General features: G+C 41.1%; 1 protein-coding gene across 1 annotated transcript in view; it reads left to right on the top strand.

Moving 5' to 3' along the window:
* The first annotated feature begins 18,040 nt into the window (after positions 1–18,040).
* The window catches only part of aatkb (apoptosis-associated tyrosine kinase b), an 80,388-nt gene continuing 76,846 nt past the window's right edge, over positions 18,041–21,582 (top strand). The window contains exon 1 of the mRNA XM_085761265.1: positions 18,041–18,118. Coding sequence (XP_085617391.1) covers positions 18,079–18,118 — 40 coding nt within the window. The 5' untranslated portion in view covers positions 18,041–18,078. The remainder of the gene's footprint in view (positions 18,119–21,582) is intronic.

Below are 21,582 nucleotides of genomic sequence, written 5' to 3'. Positions count from 1 at the left end.
GTGAGGAGAGGAGCTCTCTTCAGTATAAATATTCTTCCTCTTCCTCTCTCCTCTTCATCATCATCCTCCTCATCCTCCTCCAGTGACTGACAGCAGCTGCTGGCGCTCCCTCTCTCCGTTCTGAATGAATCTCTAACGAGCTGCTCGTCTTTCTCTAATTTTCTCTCAGAGCTTGTTAATCACCATCATCGTCGCCCCAGCACCTTCTTCAAATCAATGCAGCCTCATTTACCTGCTGAAGTGATTAGTCATAGCGGGGGGGGGGGGGGGGGGGGGCGCTGAGGGGGGGTGTTACTCATCACTGAGGTAGGTCATGGAAATTTTTTAGTCCGTGTGTCTCAATACTGTCTCAGATGATCTCAGAGAGACGGCGTCCTCCAGTGGCGTGCACAGACTTTTTGAAGACTCATCACCTAAAAATGAACTTGTTTTTAGATAATTTTCACTTGTTTGAAACAAATTTTCACTTGAAATAAGTAGAAAAATCTGCCAGTGAAAGCAAGTTTTTCTTTCTTATTTCGAGCACAAAAAACCTGCTTTCACTGGCAGATTTTTCTACTTATTTCAAAATAAAAATTAGTTTGAAACAAGTAATGAGACATTTTGACAAGAAATAAGACAAATATTCTTGGAAAGATATTTGAGTTTTTGCAGTGTAGCGCGTCCTCGCCACTGAAGAGGGCACTTTAGCACGCGTTTTAGCTCCTAGAGGGCACTTTTACGCGTTTTGGTTCCGGGAGGGCACTTTAGCACACATTTTGGCTTCTAAAGGGCACTTTAGCACACATTTTGGTTCTGAGAGGGCACTTTAGCACGCGTTTTAGGGCACTTTAGCACGCGTTTTGGCTCCTAGAGGGCACTTTAATGCGTGTTTTAGCTCCTAGAGAGCACGTTAGCACACGCTTTGGTTCCGAGAGGGCACTTTAGCACACGTTTTAGGGCACTTTAGCATGTGTTTTGGCTCCTAGAGGGCACTTTAGCACCTGTTTTGGCTCCTAAAGGGCACTTTAGCACGCGTTTTAGCTCCTAGAGGGCACTTTAGCACGCGTTTTGGTTCCGAGAGGGCACTTTAGCACGCATTTTAGGGCACTTTAGCACACGTTTTGGCTCCTAGAGGGCACTTTAGCACGCGTTTTTCAATAATTGGGCCCCACCCCTGCACGCCACTGGCGTCCTCGACCTGCAGAGTGTGAGCCGAGGTGGCGAGCTGAGCCGAGGGAGTAAACATCATAACGCTGAAGAGGATTGCTGCTTTTCTACAGGTTGTTTCATCATTCCTCTCCTCTTCTTCCTCCTCTTCCTCTCTCCCATCAGGAACAAGTCTGAGCTTTTTCCTCATCGTCTCACACAGATTATACAAACTTGACTCGCAGCAGCAGCAGCAGCAGCAGATCAAACAGAAACACTCAGCTCTCTGTCGACACGTCTCCAAACAGCTTGTTTACTTTAACTCTGACAAACGAGCAGCAGGAAATTTAGAAAAGACAACGAGCCACACATCGACCACCGACAACACTCACACAGAATCGTTACCAGATATTTATCGACTCCGTCTCCAGTGTTTCCTGTCCAGGTCTACTCACCAGATTCAAGGCCTCCTGACCCCCCACCTCCTCATCTCCTCCTCCTCCGTCTCTTATATACAGGAAGGATGGACCCTCCTCCGGCGGCCTTGCACCTGTCTCTCTCTTTCCCCCGACGGAGCCGTTCTCCATTAAAGTCTCGGCTCCTGTGCAGCAGACAGACAGTAAACTGAGGCCGTTGGTATGTGCTGATTTACAAGGCTATATTCTTGAGATGATTCCATCTTATTTATCATCCCTTTTAATCTTGAATAATTGGGCCTATACACTACAAAAAATCAAAATCTTACCAAGAATATTTGTCTTATTTCTCGTCAAAATGTCATTTCTAGTCAAAATAAATCTCATTATACTTAAAATAAGACTCATCACGTAGCTTGTTTTTAGACACTTAAACTTAAAGTAGAAAAATCTGACAGTGGAGCAAGTTTTTCTTTCTTATTACAAGCACAAAAAAACTTACTTTCAGATTTTTCTACTTATTTCAATTGAAAATTAGTTTGAAACAAGTGAAAATGATCTAACAAGTTAATTTTTAGGTGATGAGTCTGTGGAAAGAGATTAGTTTTGACTAGAAATGAGACATTTTGACAAGAAAGAAGACAAATATTCTTGGAAAGATTTTGAGTTTTTGCAGTGTACAGTCCCCGCTCTCAGGACTTTTGTCATTTTTTACTGTTCCTAAGGTGAGAACAGAAATGGGGAAGAAAGCTTTTAGATTTTCTGCTCCGAGTACATGGAACAGTTAGTTTGCAGTCAGAGCTCAAACTCCAAAGTCTGGTATCTCTGAATGGATTGGATTGGATTGGACTTTATTGTCCCGAAGTGAAATTTGTTTTGGGCTCTGAGCCACTGCAATACACAAAACAATACATACGAGGCATTCATACAAAGTACTTTCACATATTCAAAACAGTAAAAGGGTGCTTCCACTCTATACAAATAGATCAATAAAATCAATAAATCTGAAGAACTGATCAAACCATCAGCTCTTAAGTTAAAGTGCTATGTGCACAGTCGATACGGAGAAAAACTAAACCAATGAATACTTATGACAGCTGTCATTAAGTGCCATTCTGTAAGTTATGTCACTTTTAATGCAAAGTTGACATTGTCTGAGATGTTTTTGTTCTGACAACTTGACATAAAGACAATTTAAACTGTCATAGCAGACCTAATGGACAAACTTTAAAAATTATGTCAAGTTCTCATAACAAAAACATCTCAAACAATGTCAACTTTGCATCAAAAGTGACATAACTTACCGAATGACACTTAACGACAGCTGTCATAAGTATTCACTGATGTTTATGACAGCTGTTATGTCATGGTTATGACAGTTTTATATCAATACCTATTCAAGTAAAGTGTTACCAAATAATTATATGATCGAGAGTGAAATAATAAAAATAATAAAACAATAAAACTATACAAAAAAAGGTAAAACCGGTCAAATTAATAAAACCTGCAGTTCTGCAATGTATTCAAGTCCATGATAAATCCCATTACATCCAGGCTTCAGGGGTGCAAATGTTTTATTTGAGTGCAAATGTTTGACTAATCTTGTAAATTCTTTTAACTAATTTTGAAAATTCAATTGTTATTTGTATTCTATTTGTTTGTTTCTTTTTTTTGTTGTCTATGATTAGGCCCATTGATGGGGTTGAACCAGAGGACAGGACTCGGTGCTGGAGGATAAACTCAGTGCATCCAGACTTGTGGAAGCTGCGGCAGTAACATGTTGTTCCTGAACGCAGCATCACTGCACTGCAAAAACTCAAAATCTTACCAAGAATATTTGTCTTTTTTCTAGTCAAAATGTCATTTCTAGTCAAAACTAATCTCTTTCCACTTAAAATAAGACTCATCACATTAAAAAGTAGCTTGTTTTTAGACACTTTTTACTTCTTTCAAGCAGATTTTCACTTGAAATAAGTAGAAAAATCTGATAGTGGAGCAACTTTCTCATTACAAGCACAAAAATCTTGCTTTGACTGGCAGATTTTCTACTTATTTCAATTGAAAATTAGTTTTAAACAAGTGAAAATGATCTAAAAACAAGTTAAGTTTTAGGTGATGAGTCTTATTTTAAACAGAAAAGAGATTAGTGTTGACTAAAATTGAGACATTTTGACAAGAAAGAAGACAAATATTCTTGGAAAGATTTTGAGTTTTTGCAGTGTGTCAGGTTTCATGAATAATAAAGTGAAGACAGTGCAGGTAGCTACAGTTCAACAGCGTCTACACACCGACAGCTGCAGTGTTTACATGTGTGTGTGTGAGGTGCATCAGTCTGCAGCTTCCTCTCCTCAGAGTTAATATAACTTTCAGATAAACAGCTCGAAGCAGCTTTACAGCAGAGAGAGAGAGAGAGGAATCCAGTCTGAGCCGTCACTCTGCTCCTTCCTGCCAGAACTCGGGGAGTTTTTGGAAAGTCTGGAGGTTTGAGAGGTTTCAGATGTGACATCATCTACTGTAAATCTGTTCCTACTCTGATAATTGTTTTCAGGCCGACAGCTGGGCTCTGGGGACGACAGATTCTGTCTCCGAGTCTCCGTCCAGACTGAAATATCTCAACAACTGTCGGATCAGTTGCCATAAAATGTTTCTGAGGCGTTCATGTTCCCTGAGGACGAATGTGACTGACTCATGAGATCCACCGACTTCTCCTCCTCACACTCCACTTTTATGGTCCCAAGGATGAGATGTATTAAATGTTTAGATCCTTTAACTGAACAACCAACCACTGCAGTTTAAAGCAAACTGGTCTCTCCTCCTCTGTGTCTCTAACCCTCCTCTCCTCCATGTGCATTTGTTTTCAACAATGAAACCGGTGAGAAATCAATCCATGGAGCGGTGGATAACGTTATTTATCATCTACCATGTTACCATGTGTATATTTGTGTAGTCTTATTACACTTTAAAACAACATGTTTACAGCCTGGTGCAGAAACAGCTTTTACACTGCAAAAACTCAAAATCTTGCCAAGAATATTTGTCTTATTTCTTGTCAAAATGTCTCATTTCTAGTCAAAACTAATCTCTTTCCACTTAAAATAAGACTCATCACCTAAAAAATCAATTTATTTTTAGATTCTTTTCACTTGTTTCAAACAAATTTTCACAAAAAATACTTTAAAAAGTAGAAAAATCTGCCAGTGAACGCAAGTTTTTTGTGTGTGTTTGTAATAAGAAAGAAAAACTTGATCCACTATCAGATGTTTCTACGTGAAAATATAATAATAATAATAATAATATAAAGAAGTAAAAAGTGTCTAAAAACAAGCTGCTTTTTTGTGATGAGTCTTATTTTAAGTATAATGAGATTTGTTTTGACTCAAAATAAGAAAATTGGGCCTCATTCACCAATATCTTCTTAAGAACCTTCTTAGATTCTTTCTTAAGTTGTTCTTAAGAAGTTCCTTAAGAAAACCCTACGTCAGATTCATCAACGCGTTCGTAAGCCTCAGAATTGTTCGCAGCTGTGTTCCTACTTGATGAATGCCATCTCCTCGTAAGTTGAGGGCGTGTGCCAGGTGAGTCTAATTAACATAGGATTAGCATAGGTAACAGCCCCATCAATGCCCGTAAAAGGGCATGAGACTGCAGGGCCGTGTGCAAACAGAGACCACAGGCACTGAGCAGAGAAGGTGAAGTGAGAAAGAAAGTTGAAATGCGCAAATGAAAATCTGGGAGGGAGCACCAGACTCCAAACGTAAAAAGAACTTAAGTAGTGAAGTGGCGCTACTGCGGCAGGAATGAAACAAAGAAACAAACAAAAGGCTTATATTTAGTTTATTTTTTATATTTATATTTAGTAGCGTCAGCCGTGGCTGCAGCTCTTTGGTTGTTATCAGAGAGACCACACTCTCACGTGTGCCACCATAAATATCATCATATTATCACATATAAAAAAAAAAAAGGTGTGTGTAGTGTGAACACTTACAGTAAGTGCACTGTTGCAGCCCGCAATTAGGAAAAAAAAAAATCATATCGGCAGCTGTATGCCGCCCCCAAAGAAAAGGGGGGGAAAAAATGATATGAATTAAGTGTCTATAATGTTTTTTAAGAGACTGAAATGATTCGTCAATTATTATTATTAATATATATGATTATTAAAAACATCATAAAAGATAAGAAAATAATTCTTATTCAAATCATATAATATCATACAACTGCAGAACAAAAGAAAACTCTATAATCGGTTATTTTTGCAGAAGTCTTAGCACTTAAAAGTGCGTAAGTATACTCCTGACTGTTCTTAGATTTTGTTCTTAGGTAAGAACAAATTCTGGATAAGAAAACATTCATGAATGCCACAATCTTTGTAAAAACTTCGTAAGTAGGACTTAAGAACAAATTTGTTCTTAAGAACGGTTCGTTCTTTCCTCTTTATATAAATCACCTGTTTACTCTTTAAGACTAATCTCTAAGAACTGGGGGTGTGGCCCCTTTGATTGACAGATGAGTTTAAGTCTAGGCCCCTCCCCTTTGACCTTTTTTGGGTGATGTAGGAGTCAGGGGGCGGAGTCAGTTGCTGCCAAGACGGCTACAGCAGAGCAGCTCAACCTGTGGGTCCGTCTTTATTTAAAGTTTTCTTTTATCAAATGTTAGCAGGCCGACATGATAAACTAAGAATGTGAGCTCGGTCAGTGTTTAAACCTCCTATTCTTCACATATCAGCTTGTTTAGCATTAGCAGCCTCACAGAGCAGCTGGTCCTGTTCCAAGTCTTGGCAGCTCCTTCAGTATTTTATCAAATCTTCATCACATCTTTAAGAGCCTCAGCCTGCTGCTCATCTCCTCTCACCAGCTACTGAACCTGGAGCAGAGCTGCCTCTCATAGGCCGAACTTTTTTATTTCTAGGATCATGACTAAGTCTCCTCGGTTATATTGTTATTTACAGGATATAATAATAATCGGCTACGTGGGAACAACGGTGCACGATCCAAGATGTAGAAGTCTGCACTGCAAAAATTCAAAATCTTACCAAGAATATCTGTCTTATTTCTAGTCAAAATAAATCTAATTATACTTAAAATAAGACTCATCACATTAAAAAGTAGCTTGTTTTTAGACACTTTTCAAAAAACGTGCTTTCACTGGCAGATTTTTCTACTTATTTCAAGTGAAAATTAGTTTGAAACAAATGAAAATTATCTAAAAACAAGTAGATTTTTAGGCGATGGGTCTTATTTTAAATGGAAAGAGATTAGTTTTGAGTAGAAATTAGACATTTTGACAAGAAATAAGACAAATATTCTTGGAAAGATTTTGGGTTTTTGCAGTGTAAACTCTGACCCTGAACATCTGTATTTACCCAGCTGTTTCCCCTCATGTCACCAACTCTGGCGGTGCGACATCTCCGTCTCAGCGGTGCTCGTTGGTTTCAGGGCGACACTTCCTGCCAGCGCCACCACAGGCAGGTAATCAGGTCGCTGCATGTTAGCACACACACACACACACACACACACAGTGCTGCAGGGCAGAGAGCTGGCAGACAGAAACAGAGCTGTTATATAACTCAGCAGTGTGTGTGTGTGTGTGTGTCTGTGTGTGTATGCTGTGCTAACATGTGTGTTAAAGGGATAGTTCACCCAAAAATGAAATTTCACTCATTATCTCCTCCCCCTCATGTGGACTAAGGGCTGGGAGAAGTTTCAGAGTCCTCCGTGGCTTCTCTGAGTTACAGGGGGTCTCGGCGTAGCAGTGCATGTCCATATGACGGTTGCAAATGGATACCAACTGTCTTCGTAACAAAAAGACACACCAAAAAACATCCAAATACCTCCATGCTGCTCGTATGTAATGTCCGTCTTGTATTGAAGCCCCGAAATGCGAAATTGTCCCGAAAAAAATTAAATAAGTCTATATTTCAAGCTTGTTTGTAGCTATATTTCACATTTCGGGGCAGCATGGAGGTATTTGGATGTTTTTTGGTGTGTCTTTTTGTTACGAAGACAGTTGGTATCCATTTGCAACCGTTATATGGACATGCACTGCTGCGCCGAGACCCCCTGTAACTCAGAGAAGCCACGGAGGACTCTGAAACTTCTCCCAGCCCTTAGTCCACATGAGGATGAGCAGATAATGAGAGGTTGAAATTTCAATTTTGGGTGAACTATCCCTTTAAATAACGTATGAGCACTTCTGGGCAATTGTGTATAGATCAGTGCTCACGCCGAAGCAGACGATGCCTCGCTACAAGTGCAGCACAGCCCACGAGGCCGAGATGGTATTTGTGAGGATTTTGAACAATGTTTTGTGTGCAAAGAAATAAGCCATCGCCATGGATACGTTATTTATAGAAGAACAAATGTCCACGGGCCTGTAGAAACCTGTGTACTAGGCTATATAGAGACCCTGAGTGTGATGATCCCTGCTGTGTATTGATCCAGAGGGTTGGAAATCCAGATTTTTTCGACCCGAGCACATCTGACTGAGCCGAGTCGGAGCCTCAGACCACCTCGGTCTGAATCCAGCAGGTTTACAACAACGGGGTTTTAAAAGCTAGAGAGTATGAAACACAGCAGATGTGTGTGTGTTTTTATTATGGATCGGAGCAGCAGCCATGTGCAGCTCGTCAGTGAAGCACAAGGTAGTGATGGAGCTGGTGGAGCGGCTTTAAAAGACTGAACCAGAACAGATGGGAAGATTCACTGAGTAATACTATGATGTAGTTTAAAGCTCCTTATGTTTGTATTAAAGCTCCATACAGTATAAAGGTAGATGTTTGTATTAAAGCTCCATACAGTATAAAGGTAGATGTTTGTGTTAAAGCTCCTTCAAACTAAAGGTAGATGTTTGTGTTAAAGCTCCATACAGTATAAAGGTAGATGTTTGTATTAAAGCTCCATACAGTATAAAGGTAGATGTTTGTGTTAAAGCTCCATACAGTATAAAGGTAGATGTTTGTGTTAAAGCTCCATACAGTATAAAGGTAGATGTTTGTGTTAAAGCTCCATACAGTATAAAGGTAGATGTTTGTGTTAAAGCTCCATACAGTATAAAGGTAGATGTTTGTGTTAAAGCTCCATACAGTATAAAGGTAGATGTTTGTGTTAAAGCTCCATACAGTATAAAGGTAGATGTTTGTGTTAAAGCTCCATACAGTATAAAGGTAGATGTTGATAGATTGGTAGATTGAATTTTGCACAAAGTTTGGCCTACATCGTCTGATAGATGAGTTATTACACTAATTTTATGACCCAGAGTGGGCTTAAATTCAATTTTCTTTTCTGTACACCTTTAAAGCTCCATACCCTTTAATTTACAGGCCACTGATTACGCAATAATGTCAAGAAAAGGCCAAGAGAAACAACAAGTAATTGTGTCATAATGTCTAGAAATAGCCTAGAAATAATGGTCATTGTCATAGTAATGTCAAGAAATATCGCCAAGACATAATAATTGATTGTAATTAACACTTGCAAGGACTTGCAATTGGCCTTTCCCAAAAAAATTCAAAGCATGAGAAGCATATGTAACCTTTTGTCTTTTTTTTTTTTGTCTAGCTCCTTCGATGTTTGTATTAAAGCTCCTTCAAAATAAAGGTAGATGTTTGTATTAAAGCTCCTTCAGAATAAAGGTAGATGTTTGTGTTAAAGCTCCTTCAGAATAAAGGTAGATGTTTGTGTTAAAGCTCCTTCAGAATAAAGGTAGACATTTAGACATTGGGAAAAAATGGCGGCGAGCAGCAAGAAACAGACAGGTTGTTGTGTGTTTCCGGACTGTGCTGCTGCTGCTGCTGCTGCTGCTGCTGCTGACAGATTAATGTGCTGTGAGAAAATGCATATTTTAACCACTGCAAATTATTTATATTTTTGACATAACTCTTTCATGCACCTTAACATGAACTGAATTAATGCCACACATTCTCAAGGCACATTACCATAAACCATTAATGAGATAGGCCTACCCATGTTATCTAGAATAAATTATATAATATCAGGTTATGACACTTAGGCCTATAAAAGAAGAAATAAAATATGCATGTTTTGACAACACTTGGGTCAAAACATAGGCCTATTCACTAAAAAATACATTTCACCAGTTTTAAAACCATTGGATATGAGAATTTTGTTTCCTTTGTTTCTCATTTTGAAATAGACTACGTGTCCAGTAAATTGGTAAATTTTTGCATTCAATAATACAAATGGATGAAACCTTATTACCTCTATGGATGAAACACGGTGACAGCGAGGAGCTTGGTGGAAATGAGGATGACATCATCGGTGGTGACTGTTTGGGGTTAATCAGGAGGAGTCGAGGTAAGAAATGTTTCCTTGGAGTCTCTTGAAGGTTTTCACCTGTGGCCTCGTGCTCATGTGGCGCTGACTGAGATTAGTTTCAGGTGAAATAGATGTGGCACGTGGAACAACGTCGGGTTTTAGCCGGTTGGTTCATTCACATCCACAGCTTCATAAAGTAGCTAGTATTAAAGTTCCATACAGTATAAAGGTAGATGTTTGTGTTAAAGCTCCTTCACAATAAAGGTAGATGTTTGTGTTAAAGCTCCTTCACAATAAAGGTAGATGTTTGTGTTAAAGCTCCATACAGTATAAAGGTAGATGTTTGTATTAAAGCTCCTTCAAAATAAAGGTAGATGTTTGTGTTAAAGCTCCTTCACAATAAAGGTAGATGTTTGTGTTAAAGCTCCATACAGTATAAAGGTAGATGTTTGTGTTAAAGCTCCTTCAGAATAAAGGTAGATGTTTGTATTAAAGCTCCATATGGTATAAAGGTAGATGTTTGTGTTAAAGCTCCTTCAGAATAAAGGTAGATGTTTGTGTTAAAGCTCCTTCAGAATAAAGGTAGATGTTTGTGTTAAAGCTCCATACAGAATAAAGGTAGATGTTTGTATTAAAGCTCCATACAGTATAAAGGTAGATGTTTGTGTTAAAGCTCCATACAGTATAAAGGTAGATGTTTGTATTAAAGCTCCTTCAAAATAAAGGTAGATGTTTGTATTAAAGCTCCATACAGTATAAAGGTAGATGTTTGTGTTAAAGCTCCATACAGTATAAAGGTAGATGTTTGTGTTAAAGCTCCATACAGTATAAAGGTAGATGTCCATGTGTAGTGTGATTATAAAGCAGCTCTAGGTTCTATATTAATACTGTGAAAGTATCAAAGCCTCAGCCCAGCAGTTGGTTTCTGGAGTTTTTATTCTGAAATCTATTGGATTCACTGCCCGAAACAGGTTTGTTTGATCCATTTCAAGGAATCAATTCTCCATCATCTTGAACCTTCTCATTAGAAACAACAGAGACTCTCAGTATGGATCCATTCAGCTGTGAATCAGTGTGTGTGTGTGTGTGTACAGTGTGTCTCTGACCTCGGCTTTCATGATGAAGTGACCTGTGTGCAGCAGAGTTTATTGAGTGATGTTTTGTTGTGCAACACTTCACTGAAACCTTCAAGTAAAATGACTCCTGGAGCATCGATCAGAGGGTCGATTCTCCTCTGCAGCCGCTTCGCTTCACCGGAGGAGAGAGAATTGAAAACCCAAATCTCTTCCGTTTCCTTTAAACCCTGCTGCTCTTTCTTTCTTTCTTTTTTTTGAACATAAAGACAGGGTAATTAATCCCATTAACATCCCTGAACTGGGCGTTGAAGGGTTCGTCCGACGAGCCTCGGAGCTTAATTGAAATTGACTCCATAAAGAGCCACTCAGCTGAGGCGTCACATCTAACAGACGTACGTTATTAGCGTGGTGGATTAACACTCCAGAGTTTTAGCAGACGACCTCCTAATGATGTGTGAACATGCCGAGCTGCATCCTGTCACACAGCGTAACGTAACGCTGCTGCCGTGACAACAGGCTGCATCCTGCACGCTGTCACTGCTGCAGCCAATAATGAGTCTTAAAGAGCCTTAAATGATGAGTCAGTATGACATGACTCCAGACTGCAGGGTTGAATTTTATTTTCTTATTTCCTGTTGACAGATGTTTTAAAAAGTAAAAGTAAAAACCAAAAAAAAGGATGAGATTGTCTGATTGGATAAGAGAGGTCGAAGGGCAGGACCCTTTAATTTACAGGCCGCTAATTACGCGATAATGTCAAGAAATAACAAGTAATCGCATCATAATGTCTAGAAATAGCCTAGAAATAATGGTCATTGTCATAATAATGTTGAGAAATATCGCCAAGACATAATAATTGATTGTAATTAACACTTGCAAGGACTTGAAATTGGCCTTTCCCAAAAAAATTCAAAGTATGAGAAGCATATGTAATCTTTTGTCTTTAGGAAAAACATGACATTATATGAAATTGACTGTTATTTCTAGGCTATTTCTTGACATTATCATGTAATTAGCAGCCTGTAAATTAAAAGGTTACCAAGGTTTCTGATTGGTTCGATTTTATGTGGACACACCAATCAGTGCAGGATGAGGTCATCAATAAAGATTCACTTATCTCTAGACCTTCAGGAAGTGAAAGTTTCCAGGAGAAAGACGGTGAGAAACAAATTACAAACTCATCTGCAGAGAGAAACTCAATCAGGCCGATTCAGAGCTGCTTTAATTCATGTGTCTATAAAGTTAGAGAAGACAAACTGTCCTCTGGTCCCTTCCTCTGAGGACACGAGGACAGCTTGCAAATTAGCCAAAATGAGTTTTTCAAATATAATTCGACAAATTAACAATCTGCTGTTTCCAGAAGCGACACAACCGTTGTCTGTCTTTGTCTCTGCAGAGCAACAACAGTCCACAGCTCCTCTGCACTGCAAAAACTCAAAATCTTACCAAGAATATTTGTCTTATTTCTTGTAAAAATGTCTTATTTCTAGTCAAAACTAAACTCTTTCACTTAAAATAAGACTCATCACATTAAAAAGTAGCTTGTTTTTAGACACTTTTTACTTCTTTCAAGCAGATTTTCACTTGAAATAAGTAGAAAAATCTGACAGTGGAGCAAGTTTTTCTTTCTTATTACAAGCACAAAAAACTTGCTTTCACTGGCAGATTTTTCTACTTATTTCAATTGAAAATTAGTTTGAAACAAGTGAAAATGATCTAAAAACAAGTGAATTTTTAGGCGATGAGTCTTATTTTAAGTGGAAAGAGATTAGTTTTGACTAGAAATGAGACATTTTGACAAGAAATAAGACAAATATTCTTGGAACGATTTTCAGTTAACAGTCCACAGCTCCTCTGTCTCTGTCCCTGCAGACTCTCTGAGTGGATCCATGTGACTCCAACACTGTGTTTTCCCTGTGGACCAGGTTTCTGCTGCAGGACTCAGATTTAACTCCAACAGCCCAACAGAAGCACAAACAAACACTTAGATGTCCTAATTACTCTCCCTGCTCTTCCTCTAATTATTTGCCCATGCAGAGAGGAGGAGGAGGAGGAGGAGGAGGAGGGGAGGGGAGTTTTTACTCTCTTGTCCCAGTATGTCAGAGGCCCCTGAATGCACCATTTTCCCCAAACCGCCACTGAGGCTTCTCATGATTTCTATACATTTGATTTTCTAATTAAAACCAGAAGCTCAATAAGGTTTTTAATGCAGTTTATAAAAGACACAGTGAAGCCCCAATTTGGTCTTCAGCAACACAATCTGTCCACACACACACAGGCATCTTCCTGACAGCAGTAAAAGCTGTGCAGCCTCTGAGCCGGATCCCAAATGTCAACTTCTCAGCAGCCATTAAACGCAGCATTGTTTTCAGATTGACCACAAAAGCAGTTTTTTAGATTTATCCACCGGTTCTCTGACAGGTTTTCACAGAGCCAAGGAATCGTGAAATGCTGCTCTCAGTCGAGTCGATGGACTAAAAAGCCAATTTCTGCCTGACGTTAAGACGTTAGAGTTACAGGCTCAGAGCAGCCGATGGGTCCTGAAGCTGCCGGTGTGAAACCAGAGAGCTGCAGCTCGGCCGCTCACAGCTGCCCCGGTGTGGAGTGACCGGGGCTCCGGGGGGGGCTGTTAAAGCCGGGGCCACATCTCTGAAATGTGGGGTGAGGATGGAGAAGGACTGAGGATTTACATCCCACTTGTGCACTTTTATCTCTGCAACATTTTCTAGAATGAATTGCCTTGTTTACAACTACTTCCGGGTAGAAAACCAGCATGAGAACAATAGTGACGAACAAGAGTTTCGCTATTATATCTCATTTTTCACGTCACTACACTGCAAAAATTCAAAATCTTACCAAGAATATTTGTCTTATTTCTAGTCAAAATGTCATTTCTAGTCAAAATAAATCTAACCTACAGTACTTAAAATAAGACTCATCACTTAAAAAGTAGCTTGTTTTTAGACACTTTTTACTTTTTACTAGTTTTGACTAGAAATGAGACATTTTGACAAGAAATAAGACAAATATTCTTGGAAAGATTTTGAGTTTTTGCAGTGTATATCACCGTTTTATAATTAGTCATGGTTATCATAGATTAGCCGGGCTAACGGTTAGCTACCTGTTTAACTTTAATAACTCAGTGACTCAATAAACGCTCCATGAAAAAATATTTTTTCCAGCAGATCTTAGTTCCAACATGACTGAGCTAACTGGAGTAGTTTCATGTCGTGTCCGACAACGGGAGGGTTTTAACAGCTGACGTCCTGGTGTTAGCTTAGCTACTGCCGTTAGCTTTGCTGCTGCCGTTAGCTTAGCTACCGCCATTCAGCTGCAGCCACCAATGCTTTCCAGACACCTTGATTCTAGCCTCGTAAACCAGCCTCTCGCGGAAATGCATTTAATTTAATTTCTCGGGAGAGTCTGGCCTCATCCCAGCTGTAAGCGTTTGGCCTGAAACCCTCAGAAGGCCGAGCCAATCAGCGTCGCCGCTGTGATTGACACAGCACGTTGGCCAATCAGAGACCGACTGGTGCAAAGCCCCGTCACTACACCAACTTGCTGATTGGCTGAATGGGGTTGTCTGTCAACGCTACTACTCCCGCCCAGCTCCCGCCCACCCCAAACGCTTACAGGGGGGATGAGGCCAGACTCTCCCGAGAAATGAAATGAAATGAAATGCAGTTCCGGGAGAGGCTGGTTTACGAGGCTACCTTGATTCCCCCAAACTGAATAAATAGGCTGCAACACATAGCAACACAAAACACACACACAGAAATAGTATCAATCATTTCAGATTTGTCTAAACGGTGATAGGGCGTGAAAAATATGATAGCTAAACTCTCGTTCTGTTCTCATTCAAATTACGTGCTGGTTTTCTACCAGGAAGTAGTCCTAAACAAGAAGGCGATTGGGTAGGCTATATATGTGAGCAGTGATATCTACTGTAGTTTTAACCTCCTGCTCATCATCTGATGTAAGATGTGAAGTGACTGGAAAGCACGCCGACCCAGAATCCCATCTTCTTCTCTGCTTTCTGTTTCCAGGGAAACAGCAGACATGCAACACAGTGTATCTATCAGAGAGTCGAATATGACGTGATGAGACAGTGAAACAAGAGCAGCAGCAGGAGGAGGAGGAGGAGGAGGAGTGAAAAGATTTAGGAGGAAGATTCCTGCCAGAGAAATCAAGTGTCCAGAAATAGGCACTTGTACAATATAAACTGTGTCCTTGCACATCTTCCTCCTCCGACTTCTTATTCATCAAACTGTGACTCCATTACGGAGCAGACGGCTCTGAAATGGAATCAGGTTTCACAGATGACAAGACATTCATCATCCTCTGGTCTCGTTCCTCTGCTTTTTGCTGAGAGAGAGAGAGAGAGCGATGACATCCTCCGTCTGGGCTGCAGGAGGTCCGGAGCGCTCACGTCTACAGTATAACTTTATGTAACGCTCATATTCCTGCAGCTCTGTCAACGTCCAGCAGCGTGTGTTCTGTCTGCTGCAGATAAAGCTGCAGTCAGCGATAAGAAGCTGCTCTGAGTGGACGGAACAGGCCTTTATGAATAAACCCACCACCGCTCAGAGGCAGCAGGAGGAAACACAAATGGTTCTGTTGTAGATGATGATGATGATGAATGAATGAGTGTGGCCTTCAGGACCCCCACAGAGTTTCAGGAGCTTTGAGCACTTGTCTTTATAAATGTCCTGCTTCTGTTTTTACCTCTGCTCTGTTTAGTTCTGTTTCTTGTTTCTCTCTTTTTTCTATATTCTCAGTGCAGTTGATTTGAAGCAGCAGGTCAATGCAATATAAATCCATCTGAATGAAGTATCTCTCCATGTTCATGTAATGTGTAAGACCTTGTTTGTTTTGTTATGAAATGCAGCTGATGTAGCAATGTTGTCCAAGACAGATTTCCCTTCAGGATGATAAAATATACACTGCAAAAATTCAAAATCTTACCAAGAATATTTGTCTTATTTCTAGTCAAAATGTCATTTCTAGTCAAAACAAATCTAATTATAGATTAAATAAGACTCATCACATTTTAAAAAGTAGCTTGTTTTTAGACACTTTTTAATTTTTTCAAGCAAAATTTCCACTTTAAATAAGTAGAAAAATCTGACAGTGGAGCAAGTTTTTTTTTCTTGTTACAAGCACAAAAAACTTGCTTTCACTGGCAGAGTTTTCTACTTATTTCAAGTGAAAATTAGTTTGAAACTGATCTGAAAATGATCTAAAAACAAGTTAATTTTTAGGTGATGAGTCTTATTTTAAGTGGAAAGAGATTAGTATTGAGTAGAAATTAGACATTTTGACAAGAAATTAGACAAATATTAGATTATTTCTGCTCAGTGGAGTCGGATGAGGATGTGAGAACCCAGGTGTGAACTCACACCTTTGCTCTGAATGTTACACACACTGACAACCAGTCCAGGATGTAGTCTGACCCGCCTCTCATCTCTTACAGCTGCACAAATGGCTCTATGCCGGTTTAAAATCACTAATGTAAAGACGCTTTTTTGTGTTTGCAGCCTGCAGCTCAGCTCGACCTTCAGATGGAGAGCTGGATGGATCTGGACCTGGATCACAGTCTCTCTCTGGAGCAGCTCCAGTGCAGGAGGAGAGCAGGAGGTCCAGTATATGATGTTGGCCGTGGACCAGGAGCGGTGTGATTAGTTTAGTCGCCCACGTCGTCCAGCCAAGAACACAACAGGGTCACAACAACACAGAGACGTTTGGTTTCCAACAGGAACAAACGCATCGTGTGTTAATCAGATCAGCTGGTTGGTCGCAGCTCAGAGAGAGGAATGACTGTCTTATCAGCTTTTTAAATGTGCACGTTGTGTTTGTGCACACTGCCCACTTTCTGTTCACATATATAAACTCACTGAGACTATATGTCTATTAATAATAAATGACACATTACATCTGGTCCTCGAGCCTCAAAGAGCAGAGCAGAGCCGAGAATCTGATGAAGCCGGGATCAGACTCAGTCGGTGACGTTTCTGCCTCATGTGGGACTTAAAAAATGACTGAAGTTGAGTCTCTGTGCTGCCAGGAAGCAGTCTGATGGAGGAGGAGGAGGAGGAGGAGGAGGAGGAGGAGGAGGAGAGAGAGGGAGAGGAGGATGAATGTGGTGGAGTGGGGGAGGGGCTTCATCTCCTCTCCTCTATGAACATGTATGAACAGTAGGATTAGAGAGGAACAGTCTTTCCCCGCCACCGCCGTCGTTACATCACAGCAGGTTGATGGGAGATTTTTTCCTGTACGTGTAATAATATCATTATCTAACTACACACACACACACACACACACACACACACACACACACACACACACACACACACACACATGCAGGGAGATTTATCATGACACATTTGCTCCTTCGTCCTGTGAGTTAGAAATAGAAAGTGTATGATGTGTTTCTCCTCCTGCTCTCTACTGTACATCAGTCAGCTCAACATGTTCAAGCAGCAGCAGCAGCAGCAGCACAGTAGCCAATCAGGAGCCTCCTTTCCTCCCCCCTCCTCCCTCCTCCTCCTCTCCCTCCTCCTCCCTCTCCTTCCTCCCTCCTCCAGCGCAAAAAAAACGCTCCATAAATTGTATTTGGGCTCATTACCGAGCAAGATGGCGCTGTTGCTGTCAGCACCTCGGACAGCTCCCGGCTTCTCCGTCTCTGCTCTCCGAGACTGATTCTCGAGGTTTTGTCTTTTTGTCTTTTTTATTATTTGATCGACACATGATGATGTGACTGTGTGTGTCCGAGCTGCTTCTGCGTGAGAGGAGGGAAAGAAAACAGACAAAAAAAATCTGGATCAAGTTGACAGCGATCGGACAGGACTTCTCCTCCTCCTCTTCTGCATCTTCATCTGCAGCTTCCTCCTCTTCTGCAGCGACTGATTCCTAATATTTTACAGTAGAGGAGGGAAATAAAAAAGGTAAAAGGCGACCTGTGACTTCCGGAGGAGTGTCAGCATCTGGAGAAAAGGAGAAGAAGGAGAAGAAGGCAGCAGCATGCATGGAGGCAGCAGCAGCAGCAGCAGCAGCGGCCGGTCTGCAGGAGGAAGGAGGGAGGAAATGAAATGAAATGAAATGAGATGAGGTGTTGGAAGAAATACTAAGACCCGACCGAACCGACCCGACATGCTGCTGTTCCTGCTCCTGACGCTGGGTTCAGCCCTGATGAGCCGCGGATCTGCCCTCAGCTCCCACTTCAGCCCCGGTGAGCACACATTCCGCCGCTCACACACACACACACACACACACACACACACACACACACACACACACACACCGCTTTGCACGCTCTGTGATTGTGAAGAAACAAACAGAATGTCATCGATCATCTTCATCTATATAGAGCAGCAGTACCTATAGATATGATGTCATCTTCCTCATCTGCAGCTGTGTGTGTGTGTGTGTGTTTAAGGAGAAATCAAGTGTCAGGTGTGTAAATATATAATGACCCCCCCCTTTTTTTATTTTATTTTATAGATAGATAGATAGATAGATAGATAGATAGATAGATAGATAGATAGATAGATAGATAGATAGATAGATAGATAGATAGATAGATACTTTATTAATCCCAGTAGGGAAATTCAGGTGTCTCTTGCTCATCCGTAGCTTGTGGTCTGTGTTTTATGTGTATTTTTTTCATTTTTTATGTTATGTGTAGGGACTACAGATGGAAATCAGCTGTGAGCTAAATCTGGTGCAACCATCTCTTCATTTTTTTTCTGCAAATGATTAATGTAATTGCACACTGTCCCTTAATAAACTAATAAACTAAACTAAACTAAATCCAGACAGTTAAAACAGTTGAAACGCAGACCAGTACATAGCTACAATAACGTGACAATAAAATAAAATAAAATAAAATAAATGAATAAAGACAGATGAGGCAGTACAGTAGGCTACAGCCTAGTGTGCAGTGTAAGAGCAGAACAAATGTAGAAGTGTTTGTAGCTATAGAATAAAATCACAGTGTAAGTGCATGATAAGAACTGTATAAAAGATAAAAGACTATAATTAAAATAAATAGCAACAGATCAATAGAAATTATTGCAGAGTGCAGGCAGGCACACACAGCTGGAACATCTGTCCCTCCCCCCAGCTGAGCAGGCTTTTTTTTTTTTAAAGGTGCAGCCCGTAGAAAGGTGAAAGGTGAAGAGAGAAAGAGAGAGAGGCCTCCTCTAATTGGAGCAGCAGTTATCCCATTAGCGTTGGGGGGGAGAGAGGAGGATTATGGGAAAACAATGGATGGAGGCAGATTGGCTCATGGTGGTGGAATAATCAGGAATCACTGTAAGAGCTGGTGGGGTTTTGTATGTGTGTGTGTTTCTGTCTCTGTCTTTATCATTATGCAGCATAAGCAGCAAGCAAGCGGCCTGTCATTCACGTGGTTTCCGTGGCAACCGAAAGGTGCAGCAGTCTGTGGATGTAGAGAGAGAGAGAGAGAGAGAGGAGAAGAAATAGGATTATACAGTGGAGCAGAGTGGAGTGTGTGTTCAGACGAGTGTGAACCAGTAAGAGGCTGGGTCTGTGTGTGTGTGTGTGTGTGTGTGCGTGTGTGTGTGTGTGTGTGTAATATCCTACACTCAGCTGCGTCTCTGCTGCTGGTTACCGTGGTTTCATAATGGCCTCCTGCCCTTTTCAAAACACATTAATTGAATTGTATAAATCCTCACTTCGTCCAGTCGCCGCAGCAGAAAGAACCAAACCAACACAATCGTCTTTATTCTCTCGTACGAGTCTGTTTCTGTTCCAGAGGAAGTCAGATAGACTGAATTTCAGGTTTTCACTTCCCACTGTCATGGATTTGTCTTTTTAAAAATAATGTTGTAGTTCTGAATGAGTGTGTGTTTGTGTGTGTGTGTGCTGGTTTCCCTCCTACACGTTGATGTTCCAGAAACAGCTGCTCTGGGCCGTGGAGCTGACCGTGGTGCTGAAACCTCTCTGCTGCTAACGCTGCACTTTCCTCTTTCCTCCTCTTCCTCCTCCTCTTCCTCCTCCTCCTCCTCCTCCTCCTCCTCCTCCTCCTCCTCTGTGGAGAGAGGAGATGGCTGCAGCCTCATACAGAGTTTCACAGCTTCTACAGACAAACTGCAGTCATCATAAATAATTTCAAACACTCGACTCGACTGGATGTATAAACAGAAAGCAAAAAGCAATGAATTCTATTATCATAATGGAGCTGCAGGAATGAACCAACATTTATCTTCATATCTTCATATCTGATCCATATTCATGTGGATGTTTGACTCTATAATTGATGTTTACATCTGGGTCACATGGATGAAGGTTTTGAGGATTCACAAACACATTATTTCTCCAGGATTCAGTGTGACTGTGGCTACACAGGTTTCTGCAACATTACAGTAAAACCAGCTGCAGCAGCTGATCTGATCTCAGGTCAGCTGCTTCTCCCTATAGCTGGGACTTTATATCAGCTGCAGGATGCATTCAGGTGTGATCTGTATTTCCCCACATCTTGCATGTCCATGTGACGATAACACTATATTCAGAGAGCTGCTGTTGGACTGTGTTACCGCCCAGATGATGAACTAAGGAGGACGAGGTGCTGGCGACGTTTAGCTGATGTGGTTTGTTGGATTTTCTCTGTTTCTCTGTTATTTAGTTTCCGTTGTGTTTGTTGACCGACGCCTCAGTCACACAGTTTTTGTGTTTTTTCCCGGTTGAATTAAAGCAGAAGTAAGCGATCATCCGGTGGTTTTGTCTAACTTCCTGTCAGCCGATGGAGTTAGTCGTCCCTACGTCACCACATTCAGGCGCATCCCTTGGCTGCACACACAGAGAGGACTGCCCCTTTATGCTGTTCTCTCTCCTCATTGGATAAAGGTTGTAGGATACAAGGAAAGTTTTCTCCTCGGCTCAGAGCAGAGCAGAGTGACTGACAGACCCGTGTTTCAGACCAAACACTCTATAGAAGTGATTGCTGTCGGAAGATACAACTATTTAAAGGGACAACGAGGAGTTTTGGAAAAGCGAAGTGTTTTCACACTACATTTATGAGCCTCCGCACCGTGAAATTCTTTGACTCATGTTTTCATTCATCAAGAATTAAAGTCAGAGGTTGGAAGACGATCACATACCGTCGTAGTTCCCACCATAAACGGAGATTCGGCGGCGTTATTCTCATGACTCGCCACGAAACCGAAAGTAAAGAAACGCTGGTCGGCTCGCCCAGCATTTCCACCACCACTAATAATAACAAAATAACCATAGAGACAAAACCATAGATTTATCTAAAATGGACCATTAACAAGTGGTAACGGAGATTCATCCACATTAACGTGAGACTCTTTTATAACCAAATAGAAACTCCTCGTTGTCCCTTTAAGACTTACTATATTAACATAAATATTCCGCTTACTTCTGCTTTAACATGTTGTTGTTGTTGTTGGATCTCAGCGATGAGACGAGGATGAGAAACAGGGACGGGAAAACAAAAGTGATTAGGAGGAAGAGGCGGGTGTAGCCATGACATCACAGCCCAGAACAGAGGCAGGGCTGCTGCTGGAGGAAGAGGAGGAGGAGGAGGAAGAGGAGGGGCGGTGGGGTTGATATTACTGGAAGGGCTGGCTGCTTTCCCAGGCCCCAGGTCCATTTCACATCTCTCAGTGGGCTCCTGCTGCGCGTCCAGAGGCTCCGCGTGATTATATG

Source organism: Trachurus japonicus, chromosome 19 (assembly GCF_045865225.1).
Source record: "Trachurus japonicus isolate A0001 chromosome 19, Traja_1.0".
Taxonomy (NCBI): domain Eukaryota; kingdom Metazoa; phylum Chordata; class Actinopteri; order Carangiformes; family Carangidae; genus Trachurus; species Trachurus japonicus.
Note: the sequence above shows the minus strand (reverse complement) of the source record. Positions and strands in the feature narration are given on the sequence as shown.